The sequence below is a fragment of the Candoia aspera genome, chromosome 2 (genome assembly GCF_035149785.1).
Source record: "Candoia aspera isolate rCanAsp1 chromosome 2, rCanAsp1.hap2, whole genome shotgun sequence".
In the NCBI taxonomy this organism is placed as follows: Eukaryota; Metazoa; Chordata; class Lepidosauria; order Squamata; family Boidae; genus Candoia; species Candoia aspera.
The window spans coordinates 148962479-148977254 of NC_086154.1; the positions used below are offsets into that span (position 1 = coordinate 148962479).

The following is a 14776-nucleotide window of genomic DNA, read 5'->3' on the forward strand; positions in this document are numbered from 1 at the left end:
TTTTAAATTTGTTTGCAGTGATTGCTTATAGAAATTTTTTTTGTATTAAAGGTACCAAATGTTCAGCTTGCCCATACAGTGCCAAAGTTGCCAAGTTAATACATATAGAAGTGAGGCACATTCACCATTTTTATTGATCAAATAGAAAGCTGTCATTTTAAAGTTTGGTATTTGAAAAAAATCTGACCTCAGTAGGTACCTTCATGCCAGTTGTATGTTCAAAGTCCTGCACCAAATATTTTCAGAGGGCAGTATTTAAAAAGTTTAATTGAAATAATCACTAAAGCTAGACTTGCAGAGATTTTTTAACATCTTTTAATGTATAGCAGAAGCACTGTGCCAGAAGAATGAAAATCTAGCCTGTAAATACAAAGCATCTCTGAAGACAGAGCTACATTTTAAAGGATGTACATTACTTTCAGCGCCATTTTTTTCATGAATAAAGAGATTCAGTGGGAGACATCTTGAAATACCTTCCATGGTCATTTTATTTAGTGCTACCCAGGCTTTACAACTGTATAGCTGGGGAGGAGGGAGGATAACTGCAGGAAAAAGGCTTAAAGTTATAGGAGGGATCTGCAGGGAAAATAGAACTTCAGGATGGTATTTGTAAAGGAGAACCAGGCAAAGAAAATGTTAAGAACTACTTCCAATGATTGGTTCAGCAGTAGAACACCAGCCTTGCCTCCATATACACTTGGAAAAAGGTGTAAAATTGGTTAGGCTAAAGGACTTTATGGTGGTTGAAATGGTGGCAGTACTAACACTGAAACTAAACAGCAGTTGTATTAGATAGGGAATACCACTAAGGAACAGCATTAAATACAAAATAAAGTTTGGGTTGAGACTGTTTTCCCAAATCCTGCAGTTCTAAACTTTTGGTCCTTGGTGCTCTATGTGGACTGGCAAAATGGATGCAGTATGTCTAGTCTTTCAATTCTTCTAAGTCAGCTGCCAATAATTTTGATGGGGGGAAAGTGAGAGATCAAGGTATTGGCTGTACAAATCTGTACACAATCCCATGCTGTCTTGTTCTTGGCATCGTTCCCTTGCCTCAAGACTTCAAAAAAGGCGCATTATGTGACAGGCTGAAGCCAGAATCAGCTACGCAATAGTAGTAAATGTTTATCGTTCAAAACACCCTGGATTTTATACTGCCACTCTTTCAGAAAAGTTACATGACCAAATTGAGGTGCTTCTCTGAAATTCTTCCATTTTTCTTCCATTTCCTGAATTTGATGTGGTCTCATCCCTCTCTTTGGTGTGAGTTTAGGCCTGGACTTTACTCCCCTGCTCCCCCCATCCTTTCTCTGCAGCAATGGTACCAGACAAGAGCCAGGGCTAGACTAAGTGAATTTATTATCTTGAGACAACTGAGCAGTTGTGGGGTGGAGAGAGCTGACCCCTCACATCCCCCTAGAGTTACAGACAGATTGTTAACCATAAAGCTGGCTTCAGAAGGCAGGCAGGCTCTGATGCAGGATGGGCCCCAGGCCTCTTTACTCATGCCAGAGCCTAACCCCCACCCAAACCTCATTAATTGTCAGAAGTGCCAACAAAAGTTTAACCTGCTTCATTAATAAGTTACAATAAGTTACAGCAGGTGGCAGCAAGTGGAAAGGGACAGAATCATCTCCATGTCCCTATGTCCAGCACATGAGAGAGACATACACACATACACATACAAATCTTCTCACGCTTGAGGCTAAAGAAACTAAGGGGAGTTGGGGGACGAAACAGATGCAAGACAAACAGGCCTGTGGGCATCTGAAGTGGCAAGGTTGGGGACATGGGACCAGCTGCAGGGGCAGCGTGTGTGGAAGAGATGGTTCAGAATGGCTCTTTCCGCCCCCACATCCTCACCCTATTCCGGTCTCCTCTCAAAACAGAGGAATGCAGGTTCACATCATGATTGGGGAAAACGGAAAAATGAGGAAAGGCTGATTATACGCATGGCGAGACATGGTCCCAGATGGTCCATTGCAAGTTACGCAGCAAGCTGGTTCACTATGCGCAGAAAGGGAGAAATGCGAGGCCCAGAGGAGTAAGAGGGGCACAGCTGGCAGAGATGAAAGCGTCCAGCAAATGGAGGGGAAACAGAATGAAGAAGGGTGAGCAGATGGTAACAGCTGGAGATCAATAGCAAGAATTAAGGCCAAAACATATGTCACATGCATGCTTTTAAACGCCAGGGGCTGTTTTTCTTTTCCTTGGTTAGACTAGTGATGGGATAACCTACAATGAAAAAGTAATAGGTGTGCTTAATTCTGCCTCCTCTCAGGTATGGATTTACCTTTCCTTGTATTCGTGGAACCCACAGGGAGAAAGGAGGAGCAGCAACAGAAAAGTAGGCAGAATCTCCTGTGTCCAAAGATGCTTCTTCCTAGGAGGGGGCAGAATTCAGTCCCATGCAATTGTATGTAATACACAGCCTGGACCCAAATCCCTACAGGCACTGGAAAAACTGAACGAGGCTTGTCTTCAAAGGATTGAGATTGCATCAACTTGATCCAGCCTCAATCTTAGAGAGAGGATTATCTTGTTCTTGCACGCAGAAAAAAGAGGAAGGGGAAAAGAAGAAAAATTATTTTACAATTTTTTTCCCTTGTCGCTTACAAGGAAAGAAGTTACTAGAAATCTGGCATAGCCTGAATGAGGATCTGGAGGAAGAGCCAATCTCAGTGAGGTGTGGGAATTAAGCCAGTCCCTAGCTGGGAGTGTGGTCCCTTACATGAGAAAAACCCAGGGAGGGTGGGGTTCAGGGGAAAGAGAAAGGAAACGGTCACTGCTCGTTCTCGCCAAAGACATCATTCTGGCGCCGCTTCATGCTTTCAAAGTCAAATGGAGCCCCAGCCATGCGCCGGTAAATGTCTTTGATGTCGTCACATGTTGTCTCAAAGTGGGTGGTGGCATCATATGATCGTGAACAGAAAATCTGCAGGGGGAAAACAGAAACAAAATACAGGTTCACAAGCTGAAATCAATGGGAAGAGGAGAAAAAAAAAAAAAAGGCAAGATCCAGAACCAGTTCTGGAAAAATGCACTCTGAAACAATCCAGAAAAGCTGAGAAATCTCACCTGACTTTCAGTTCCATCATCAGTGGGTTCATATATATCACTGATGGCCACAAACCTGTAGGGAAAGAAAATTATTTAAAACCATTTAAATTAAGGAAGTGGAAAGCAGTAAAACAAGTTGGTATGGACACATTTATTTTCCTACCCTTGATTCTAATCACATCAATATAATTTAAAATTACTGTGCAAGGTTGATGATTAGACCACATCCCTTGTTTCTGCCATGTTTTCTTTCCTTCCCTGGATGGAACAATCCAAAATGGTACAGTTACAGGCCCACCACATCTAGCTGCTGTTCAAGAGACTCACTGATTTCTTCTCTATTATTGCAGGTTGTATTTGGAAAATTCACAGCTCTTTTCCTTAGGCTCTCATTCTCAACCAAAGCTGGAAAGCATCTCTCAGGAATTCCCATGTTCAGCAACCTTTGATGAAGTGCAGCTGTGCCCCAGTGCTCTCATCTCACCTTACTCCTTAATGCATATACAGTATATGTATCTTCAAGCCTGTGAACTGTCGACAGTCTCAGGAAATTGTCCCAAGTTATAGCACTGGACAAATAGCCATCCCAATCAACACAGAGTCACTCACTTTTGGTCAACAGGTTCAAGCAGTTCAAGAGCCGGCTGCACTTCGTTCTCAGGAGAGTCTGTCTCTACAGTAGTGCTGGCAATAGCAATGTACTTGCCTTGGGCAGCCACGTTGTGGGCAGAGGAAATGAGACAGACATAGATATCTGGGGTCAGAGAATGAAGAAAAAGGTTAGGACTGTTGAATTCACCCAAGTCTATAGCCCCCACTATAACCAGAAGCTGAAATGAAACTCTGAGGAACTGCTGCCAGTCGGTGTATAGTAGACAATATTGAATTAGATGGATGTGCCCACTGACTTGGTACAAAAGAACTTTGTATATCCCTAAAATGAGTATCTGGATTCCCACATTCATTAAGCCTACCCTATTTCACATGGATACTGCGTAGTTAAAGGTCATAAAAAAGGTACTAGGTGCACAATACACCATTCTGCAGAAGTAGCCCAAAGCATAGTATATTCAACACTGCCGTATCTCTGAATTCCCATATCTACAAGGCCTCACCAGATTTGCGTCCCACTTGATTTTGGGGAATAATGATTTGACAGGAATTAGCATCACTGGTGCCACGGATAGGGTGACTCAGAATGCAGATGACACGCACAACCTTCCCTGCTGGGCGCACTCGATCTGGCACGTAGCTGGGATCACAGATCAACTGTTTGCAGCGTGCCACCTGGAGGGAGAATCAGCATTAACAAAAGGAAAATTAGAGATTCCCCAGTTCTTCCCTGCATGATATTACATAAAGTCCTAGCCTTCTTTAACACAGTGCTCTCTAGAAGTTTTGGGGCTGAGAATTCCACCAGTTGTACTCCCAACACATCTGGAGGATGTCAGGTTAAAGAAAGCAGACTTAAATGCAGAATCCCAAATGTTTAATTCAGAAATTCATTTTCTAGCAATGTATGTGGGACACTGTGTCCCTGTGCAACTGCATGTAAGTTGACCTTGATACTGTGGATATTCTCATGCCTGCTGAAAGGAAAAGAAAATAATTTAGTTCACTATGAAAGAGCTATAGTATTCATTGAAGAAAAGCAAAACCAGCTGGAAGCATACCTGATGTTGACTACTGGAGGGTTTTTTTTTTAAATTCCTAATATGTTTTCATATTTTTAATGCTTCAGCCCTTTTCAACTAGATCAGCTTTCAGACAGGACTGGATAGGATGACTTCTGTGGGAATGACTGAGTTTAAGGAACTTAGCCCGCAGTAGCACATGAAAATGATGAACACTTAAGAAACCAGAAGAGGGCTTTTGTAGTTCTTGAAATGAAGACAGACAATACCAAGAGACTTCTAGGTGGGAACTCAGCTTCATCACTGATGCCAAAGTTCTCCCCAACACTCCCTGCCTACCCCCAGCAAACTTAACTCAAGGTGGCAGGAACAAACAGTAACAAGAGCAAGGAGCAGTACTGTCAGAGGTGCTAAATCAGGCAGCTTGTCACCATTGTCTTCGTTCCTACAGAATGTTTCCAAGGGCTGACATACACTTGGTATGGTGGATGTTGTGTCAGGAGAAGGGGAGTAGGGTCAAAAGGCTGAATAAAAAATTGCCAGATTTTTTCCCTTTAACTTGCAGGCTGGGGAAAGAAAGGCAGCATGGCCACCAGCTGCAGGATGGCTTTCAGGGCACTCACTACTGCCTCAAGATGCCATATACTGATGCTTGCTCTGAAGAAGAGGTGACAACGGTGCACTGCTGGTGCAATGGGAAGTGGCAAGAAGAAGCTAGCCACAAAGGTAAGCACTGGAAAAGATTCAAGAAAACAGAGCACTGACAAGGAAGTTCCCTTGTTCTAAAAAATCCTCATGCTTTGAGGCCTATGGAGAAAAATAGTTTAGTAAAATGACATCTCCTTTCCTCCTGTTCTAGGGTTCAGGGAAGCAGCCTGAAGGAAGCAGCCTGACCTCAACCAAGAGCAGATGGGAATCATAGCTCTGTGTTAACAGGCAGCACAAGCACATGGCTTCCTGAATCCCACCTGGTTAATAACTGATTTGGACCTATGCTCCATGGAGGAAGGCATGCAGCAGCTTTAAGACTGAGATGCTATCATCAGTAGTCTTAAGAAAGTTGTGCTCTTCTAAATATTGAACCATCCATGTATTATTGGGTACCCTGGCACAGGAAAATACATGAAATGCAATACGTACATACATACATACACACATACATAAATAGCAAAAAAGCCAAAAACACATGAAATGCAATAAACAAACAAGTAATAGCAAAAAGCCACCTTCCCTCACCAATACACTTATGAAAAAAGAAAAGGGGGTAGGATAGAGAAAATAAAAGTGTTGGTATTAAAACCAAATATCTGAGCACATACCCAGAGACATATTTTCCCATAATTCTCTATTAAACACCCAGGCCTGTTTTTATTGTCTTAGACTGCTGTTGGAGTAAATAAATGCTTAAATTTGTCCCCACGTGAAAAGCAACACACTAAGGATCAGGTTAAACTCAGAAGCCATGAGCTGAGACTTGAAGAAAGGAGGATTCCCCATTCCAACCGCTACCAGTCAATGTGGACCAGTAGGATTAACATAATGGGCTTTAATGAGAAAGAGAAGCCTCTAAATGGAGTTAGACAGCAAAGGTAATCTTGAAGTTCTTGAAACAGGAAGTACTTACATTACATCAGGAAATAACTTACAAGAACAATCTTCCCTATACAATCACCCTTCACAGCAATTTTATAGCCCCTTAGCCAAATTGAATGAAAATGCCAACTTCCAATTCTCACCTCTCCTTCTGATTTGACTCCAATGACCTTGCCACCTTCCATGACAATCTCATCCACTGGCTTGTTGAGCATGTAGGTGCCACCATAGATAGCGCTGAGCCTGATGGCATAAAGTGAATGAATGGTGAGGGGCACTGGCCAGACCATTTCCTCCACCACTGCCCCAAAGACACATCTTGCCAGCTAGCTGTAAAGGCTGGGCTATGCCAAAGACATGCGAGAATGATTTCCCCCTTTCAGTCTCATGTTATTCTCAACTCTCTCAAGTATCATGCTATGCGAGTTATTTTTTTTCAATAGAATTAAATCAACTTTCTTGGACCCCTCAAGTATATAGGACTGTAAGGCTATGCTCATTGAGAATTCAAAGAGTTGCAGTCCAAACACATTTGGAGAGAGCCAGGTTAGAAAAAAATGATCTAAAATGGCTCTTTCTTTTTAATGTAGTGTCTAGTTCTTGCTTCTAATGTATACTTACATCTACCCAGCATTACAAAAAAAAAAACCCCCCCACAAAACAATGCTGTTCTTGGATATGTATTTCAAGTTCCCTTATTTAAAGAGAAATGGCCCAAATACCCTCATGTACTGTATCTATTCTTTGACCACTTCTTCTGGAAACAAGCATTGTAAGAATTAACATTTTTCAAGAGTATAAATACTGAATTCAGAATAAAGCAAGCATGTTTATGTGATGTGTGCATATTACTGATTGTTCCAAGAATTTTTTTGAACAAAACTTGGGGGGGGAAATGTTAGCTGATAAAGACTAAGCACAATGACATTTTTATCTTCTAGTCCCAGAATAAAATCAGAGGCAAAAGCTGCCCCTGCTGTTGATCATCCATGAGATGAAGTACCTGGCAAAGCCCTGGGGAAGCTCACCCAGGCCATAAAGTGGGTAGAGGTAGGGGCTCTTCCCATAGCGGGCCAGGGATTCACTGTACAGTTTGATGCGGTTGATGGTCTCCAAGCAGGGTTGATCCAAGTAACTGTGAAAAGAGAACAGCCAATCACAGTCTTTCCCAAAGTAAGAGGGCAATAGGGGGCCCCCTCGGGGAAGAGTGAAGTGGAAAATCATGGGTTCATAGTGGTTATGGATTGTTTTACACACTGATGTTTTTATGATTGTGTTGACCCTGTATTTATATTAACACTGGGATCTGCTCAGCCTTTAATGATTGGAGAGAGAGAGAGAGTGAGTGTGTTTGTGTGAGAGAGAGAGAAAGAGAGAGATAAAGATTTTGTAGGACTTTTCTATAACACTCTCTCCTGAAAAGACTCAAGTAACCACCTGCAGTTCACTCTCAGCTGACCCAGCCATTCCCAGAGGAAACGTTTATTAGAAGAACTGTGGGGCCATAATCAGTGGGATGCCTAATCAGAAGTAACGGGGTCATGAAGACAGGTCAGCTGACTGCAAGAGGGAAAGTTCTGGTCAGTCACTCACTCATCAGTGCGGTAGAGCGCCAGTGCATGTCCCGTGAAATCAATGACATCCTGGCCCAGGTCAAAGCGTCGGTAGACCTCGCGCATGGTGGTGACGTGAGGATCCACTCCCTCCAAGGTCTTTGAATCATTCTCATCAAAGTTTGCCACAAACACCAAGAACTTGCGGAAGCGTCGCTTCTCAAACATGCCCATGAGATCTGTGAGAGATCAGGGGTTGGAGGAGGGATGGTAGACAGCAGGTTAGAGGGCTAAACGGAACTTTTATGGCCGCAGCTGGCAAAAGGTTCCAGAATTTGTCCCTGACTGGTCCAATTCAGGAGATCTTAAAATGCTGTCAACAGAATGCAAATGCACCATTTGCAATGGAGGAGAAAATGCCTCTCTTCCTCCTTCAATCTTGAAGGTGGATTATGGAGTATCAGAGCAACATTTTTGAGTCCATACACATATAAAGACTAGCATCAAAACTCCCCAATCTCAAGTAATACTTGAAATATGGCAAAAGGGTTTATAGTCAGGAAGGCAATTATGGCCCATATAAATATAAGTAAATACATAAATCTGCAAATTCTATGCTGCAAGGAATTAACTGTAAAATAATTAAAAGGATCCAAGTACCACCTGTAAAGAAAGCTGACTGGTGAAGCTCTGCATGATTTGCAGCTATAGCCACGCTTCCTTCCTTACAGCCTGTTAGCTCTACAGCTGCTAATATTTGGACCAGTCACTCCTGATATAAAAATATAGCTACAGATGTTGTCTTTCCTCTGAGGAGGCATGTCCACTCCACTAACTTGGGAAGAAAGAAAGGAAGTGGGTGGAGAGCAGATGGTTCTCCACAAATGACCTTTTTCAGGTGCAAAGTAAAAAACTTTATTCAGGAGAAAAAGTCCTAAAACAACCATTTCAGAATTTTGCTAATGTCATTATATACTGCACTGGTTTGAACTGCTTCAGATGAAGTCTGACAGTCCTTTGGCAGCTGCTCTATCTTTTTAAACAATTGCAGGGTCTATTATTGAATTATAAAGCAGACTGCGTAAAACAGAATATGCCTTTTAAAATGACGAATGCAAATAAACATACAACTGAAGTTTCCTGTAATTTCAAATACACCAGATTTAGCATTTATGAAATCAGGCTCACTTACTGGATGCCAGTGCTTCTGTCTCTGTCGATGGCACCTTGTAAATCTTTCCTGCCTTGTACACAAAGCTGCCCTCCACCACTTTGAAATCTAGGTAGCGTGTCACTTCTGTATACAGCAGCATCTTCACAAGCTGGCCTGTATGGAAAAGGATACAGATCCCTTAAGCTCTTCCACGTGCCTCCATTATAGCTCCCATACCACATGCAGGATGTCATACAATAGGCAGAAAACAAATGATTTGTAAAATAATAAATAAAATAACACATCAAAAGAAATTGCAGACAGGAAAGAAAAAAACTTGGACAAGTATGAGCTGAGCTATGGATATAAGGGACAAAGCTCCAAGGGCTGTTAAGCCAAGTGTGCACATTTATTCATCAGTGTAAATCAACGAAATGCTAAAAGTCCTGCCGTTCTTCAGCAGCATACATTTCCCAGTGCTTATTATGTGGGTTGCCCTAAACTAGTGTGGATTCTTTTGTAGTGATGTCCTTTGTTCCCTCATTATTATTCACCTTCAAGGAGAAGGTACTGTAACTCTGGTTAGTTGACCAAAAGATCCAAATAGAATGGGACTTACCATTGGCCATGAGGAATTTGGGGATAAGATCAACATTCCAGTCCCGGCCACGTCCCATGCACTCAGGGGGCCCCTCCGCAATCTCAAAGCGTTTGTAAAGCTGGCAATTGTAGAAAAGACAAGCTATGCATCATAAGACTTACAAAAGACATTTCCAAATATCATTATCATATCATATTATACTAGCATAACACAATATATCAGCACCATCAAAATATAGAAAGGAACTCTAACTCAGTTTTATTCACCAGAGAATATTTGTTATATCTCTTGGAGCAGAGCAGCAAAAACGTTTGTCAATTCTCTAACAGGAGACTGCGTGATAGGCATTAGAGCCTCATCACCCCAAACTCATTTTATTGTGACCACCATTATTTTCCAAGTTTCTTAGTGCAAGACCACTTCTCTCTTATATATCTTTCTGCCACTGCCCCTGTGCTATGGAACACTCTTCCCCCAGAGGTGAGGCAGGCCCCCCCCTCTCCTGGCCTTCCGGAAAGGAGTGAAGACCTGGCTCTGCCATCTCATGTGGGGCGTGAGGAGAGGTAACCAATCCTGGGGGTGGTTAGCACCCTGAAGATGCTCCCATAAATTAAGAACTTTTTAACATCTGTATCTTGGATTATATATATTTTTTAAATTTAAGAACATTGTTTTTATTGTATTTTAATGACTATTCTGGTTTTACTGTAAACAGAGTCACTCTTTGAATAAGATGGGCAGTGACTAAATTTGAAATATAAATAAATGAATGAATAGCTAATACCATTTTAGAATGAAAACTGGCACACAAAGATAAACTTCACCTTCACTTTTTCCCCCAGTCATCTCATTGGGGAAAAAAGCCTAACCAAATAACATTGTTACTAAGTGTTGGGGTGGAATAAGGGGATGCATTTTTTTTTTTACTATATTACTTCCATAATCCTATAACAATGGGGTTATAGCTACCCCATTTACAGCTATCGAAAATACTGATTTGGATATTTAGGAATGTTCACAGATACCATTCAGTTACTTGAATAACTGTCTGCCTTTCTGCAATATAATGAACCATACATTAGCCCAATAGGCTAGGTTTGTGCTAAGCCATACGATATTATCCAAGTGCCACATTTTGTGCAAATACAACTGCTAGATTTTTAACTGCTGTGGTTCAGTGTGTTGTCCAAGCACAGCCTATCAAGAATGAAGAACTTCCAGGCCACACATGGCCTCCAAACTTCTTTGCTGTGGCATCTAGAATCACATCACAGAAACTGGGCAGTGTAATTTGCTATTATTTTCCAGGGGAAAGCTAAGGAGATAGATCTGGATATGCTTAGCACATCTAAAACAGGGACAAAAAATATGAAAGGAAAATAACTGATTTTTTTTTAAAAGTTCTGGTTCTCTTGCCTGAAGTCAGTGTCCTGGATGCTGAAAATAATTCAGTAACAGTCAATGTGCAGTTTCCATATTCTGAGTTCAGTCTACTTCTAGTACAAATCTGCACAAGCAGAGGCTGGGTCCTCACCTCCTCCAGCGGGGTAATCGATGAGCTCTCACCCCCATAATATGGATTCCGGTCCATGTGCAACACCTTCTTGCCATTCACAGACATGATACCCGAAAGGATACATTCCTAAGATAGAAAGTAAGTAGGATTATGCCTTCTCCACAATAGTTCAGATGTACTTCCACCACATGTTAAGTTTCACAGTACCGTCCCTGAAGTGAGATATCAATGCATAAATTAGCATCTCATGCAATGGGTATCTTTTGTGTGAGTGTGCTTGAGACTATTCTGTCCCCATGACCATCCCAATCTATTTCATAGGAGAATGAGCTGACACCTAGCAGAATATTGATATTGATAAGAAGCTTCTCTATCCAAGTTGTGTGAACAAAAATCTGTGTTGGAATCTTATTAGCAGGTAACTGAAGTAAAACTGACACGGTGCTTCCGGGTCTTGACTTGAAGTCAAACAGTCTTCTGACGTTCTTTTGCCAATTTACAACTTACCATTTAAGGCAAATCCTGAAGATAAGCTAAAGATGAGTGGATGAATGTGCATGACTGTAAGCAAAAGAAGCTCCAAAAGGTATTCTCTATGTTGTGACAATCAGAGCCTGAACTTAAGTTATCAGATATACTTCATCTTGATGGACTTCCACATCATTCTGATAATATATTCACTAGGTTTACACATAAGTTCCACAACTCTGTGAATTTATGGTATACACACACCAATTTACAAATTTTCTATATGTATTGTTCCTCACCCATTATTTATCTAAAGTTATTTCTGCACCAGAGTGATAAGGATTCAGCCACAGGGTAGTGAAACAAGCATTCCTAATGTTTCAATCATATGTAACTCCCCTAAAAACTAATCATATGTGGTACAGACATTACTGAATATGTGCATGGGAACTATATTGCTTCTCATCAGTGACATCTCATGCATTATCCAAAAAGCGCCTGCATTTGTGCCCCCCTCAGCATCCCAAATCACAGCATGTCTCACTAACTTTAGAAATAATTGTATTTCCTTGCAATAATAAATTGTACTTTGAATGTACAATTGGGAATGTATAAGGGAAAGTGGTGATTAGATCCCTGAGATAACACTTATTAAGGATTCTTCCAAAAGTGTAATTGTAACAATGTACTGGAAGCGGGACAATACAGAGTAGCCTTCTTGCCACAAGAATTGCTATCACTTTGGTGTCATCAGTGGACCAGTGGCTTAGGAAATTAAAGTCTGTAGAAAGTATAGATGCAAATGGCTAATGAAGATTGAGTGCTTTTCTCTGCAAAAGAGCCTTTCCATTGTTGCTTGGCAATACAGGAATAAGCCAGTTCTGTTATGAAGGGCCATATCTCTGAGTCAGATTACCCACTCTAAATGTGAAATCTCACCGGTACAATCCCTGGCATCTTCAAGTTGAGTTAGGAAAGGCTCCTGTCTATCTGAAACCCTGGAGAAACACTGCTATTAATACAGACAATCATTAACCAATGCTTTGACTTGGTAAAAGACATACTGTCCTATGTTCCAGTGACACTGAGAAATCCTGCTTAAATCCCCTTAAAGGAGAAAGCATGAGAAAGGTGTGCAATGGATCAAACCCCGCTCAATTAGAAATGGGATACACTGCATGGTTACGACTTTTTATTCCAGCACTTGGAATGACATGAATGATGGGACCAGATAAGATAGTAAAATAAGGGCTGTATCTATTTCATATTTTGGGGAAAGGAACAGATAGAAGGCAAGATCTTTAAGACCAGAGAATAGAAAAAGTCATACAACAACCCTTCACACATGCACATTTTGTCAAATTAAAAGAAGTGCCACGTAGAAGGCAGAAAAACTGTCCTATGCTGACTTTCAAAGGAAAAAAAAATCCTATTTTGTCCAGTCTTACCAAAGGACATCAAGCAATGGGAAAGCAATTAACCTTACTGGAAGTATAAGTTAATCCAGTTGTACTAATATGTAAGTAGGCAACTCAAAAAAACAATGTTATAGAAAGAAGACCCAGGGGTGTTAAGAGAATACTGGCAGCTTGTCAGTAAAGAGAGAAAAATGGGATTATTGGCGTAATAAAGATGGCAGGAAGAGAAACAATTCTGTCCTTCTTAGACTGCAGAGATTTGAAGGGGGGGGCTGCTAATTAACATCAATGGAAGAAGCATTTACAGCAGCATTTTCAAAGGTCAAAGTGGGAAAAACCACAGATAGTTCGGTATTAAATGAACTGTATATGGAAGATGGATGGTGAACTGTCTGACTTTCAATGTGACAAACCCACATCTGCAGGGATGCTCAGGACAGGGCACATAATCCTGCACTGCAGACCCTTCAATCTTGGGCACTGATGGGAGACAGGATCACTGTTCACATTAGTACTGTAGGATCTCAGTCCAGGAAGCGTAACAGATGTACAAGAGATGGCCAAAAGGACACAGAAAGGTTGGAACCAAGTTGATACCATTTCTGCTTCCTCCTTTATTGATATATTGCCAATGGACCAGAATAATTCTGCAAGATAAGCTTTTTACAAAATCAAAATAAACACGGTCACCCAATTAATGCCTATATTAAATACACAACTAGAGAGTCCAGTTGATGAGTTGGTAAACCAAATAAAAAGGGTATACTTAAAGGAATTAAATGAACAAATGAAGATCCATGCAGTTGGTGCCTCTCATTTCCCGCTTTCGGGAAGAGCTGATGGCGGCGGGTTGCATCAGAGGAGCTGCAATGGGGCCAAACGCATCACTCACTATGGACTAAAGAACAGGATGAATGTAGGGCTGGGCAAAATAACTGCAGCTCGGAAAGAGATCCGGTGTAATATGGATCCAAATACACCGAGGAAAGAGCAGAGGAGGGTGCAGCGAGTGCAAGGAGACGCGCACAATAGCCCCCACCCCCGCATAATCTATGCTTGTGATGGTGTGTGTGTGTGGCGGCGCCGCATACTGGGTTTAGGAAAGCACTGCTGTGATACTTAAGAAACAGGGATCGCTTTCGGGAAGGCCGAGGAGAACTGCTTACAGGGCGATGCAAGGATTGCAACCCCACCCGGACCTGGCAGGGCTACTGATGACGGACAGGGATGTAGGAGCCGGAAGAAATGGGATGTAGAATGCACGGAGGGGCGGAGAGGGGAGAAGATGCCGGGATGGGGAGAGGAGAGGCAGGGTAAGTGGCTCCGAAGGACTCACGGTCAAGCCGGTGCCCAGCACGATCACGTCGTAGGCCTCGTCCATGGTGCCGGCTACAGAGCCGCCTCCCCCCTCCCCGAGAGGAGCCAAGATGGGCCGCCGCACCCGCAGCCAGCCTGGATCCCTCCGCCTGAAACGAGTCCCGTCGAAGAATCTCTCCGCCGCGGGGAACCGCCCGCCCAGCTTCGCTTTTCCTATGCCATAGACGCCAATGGGAGGCGGGGTGGGGGAGACGGGAGGGAAAGATGCGCGTGCGGTGTGGTTTCTTTTCACAGATTGGTGCCTACGCTTAGAGGCAAGAAAAAGAAGTCCCGGTGCCGGTTTCCCTGGGCCGCCCGCTTGGGTGGGGAAGGAGGTTGCAAATCGCGAGACCCTTGTCCCCTCCCGTCGCCATGGTAACGGTGATGGCACCGCCGAATTCCAATGCTGGAAGAAAATGGATCA

At 42.4% G+C, this 14776-nt stretch overlaps 1 protein-coding gene across 1 annotated transcript; it reads right to left on the reverse strand.

The window, feature by feature from the left end:
* Positions 1 to 1342: 1342 nt before the first annotated feature.
* GDI1 (GDP dissociation inhibitor 1) lies at positions 1343 to 14471 on the reverse strand. Its single transcript, XM_063294205.1, has 11 exons — positions 14333 to 14471; positions 11129 to 11236; positions 9613 to 9712; positions 9033 to 9167; positions 7881 to 8079; positions 7291 to 7422; positions 6431 to 6530; positions 4176 to 4347; positions 3670 to 3814; positions 3079 to 3133; positions 1343 to 2935 (listed from the first exon to the last, which is right to left on the reverse strand). Exons 1-11 carry the CDS (start codon positions 14375 to 14377, stop codon positions 2783 to 2785), a joined length of 1344 nt encoding a protein of 447 aa, XP_063150275.1. The 5' UTR covers positions 14378 to 14471; the 3' UTR covers positions 1343 to 2782.
* Positions 14472 to 14776: the final 305 nt, after the last annotated feature.

What these genes read in the sequence shown, in the direction of transcription:
- GDI1 (XM_063294205.1), bottom strand. Translation starts at nt 14,377, where the DNA reads ATGGACGAGGCCTACGACGTGATCGTGCTGGGCACCGGCTTGACC. An exon ending in TCAAGTGGGACGCAAATCTG is followed by an intron (nt 3,815 to 4,175) that starts GTGAGGCCTTGT and finishes CTCTGACCCCAG; the next exon opens with ATATCTATGTCTGTCTCATT. An exon ending in ATGATGGAACTGAAAGTCAG is followed by an intron (nt 2,936 to 3,078) that starts GTGAGATTTCTC and finishes TTCCCCCTGCAG; the next exon opens with ATTTTCTGTTCACGATCATA.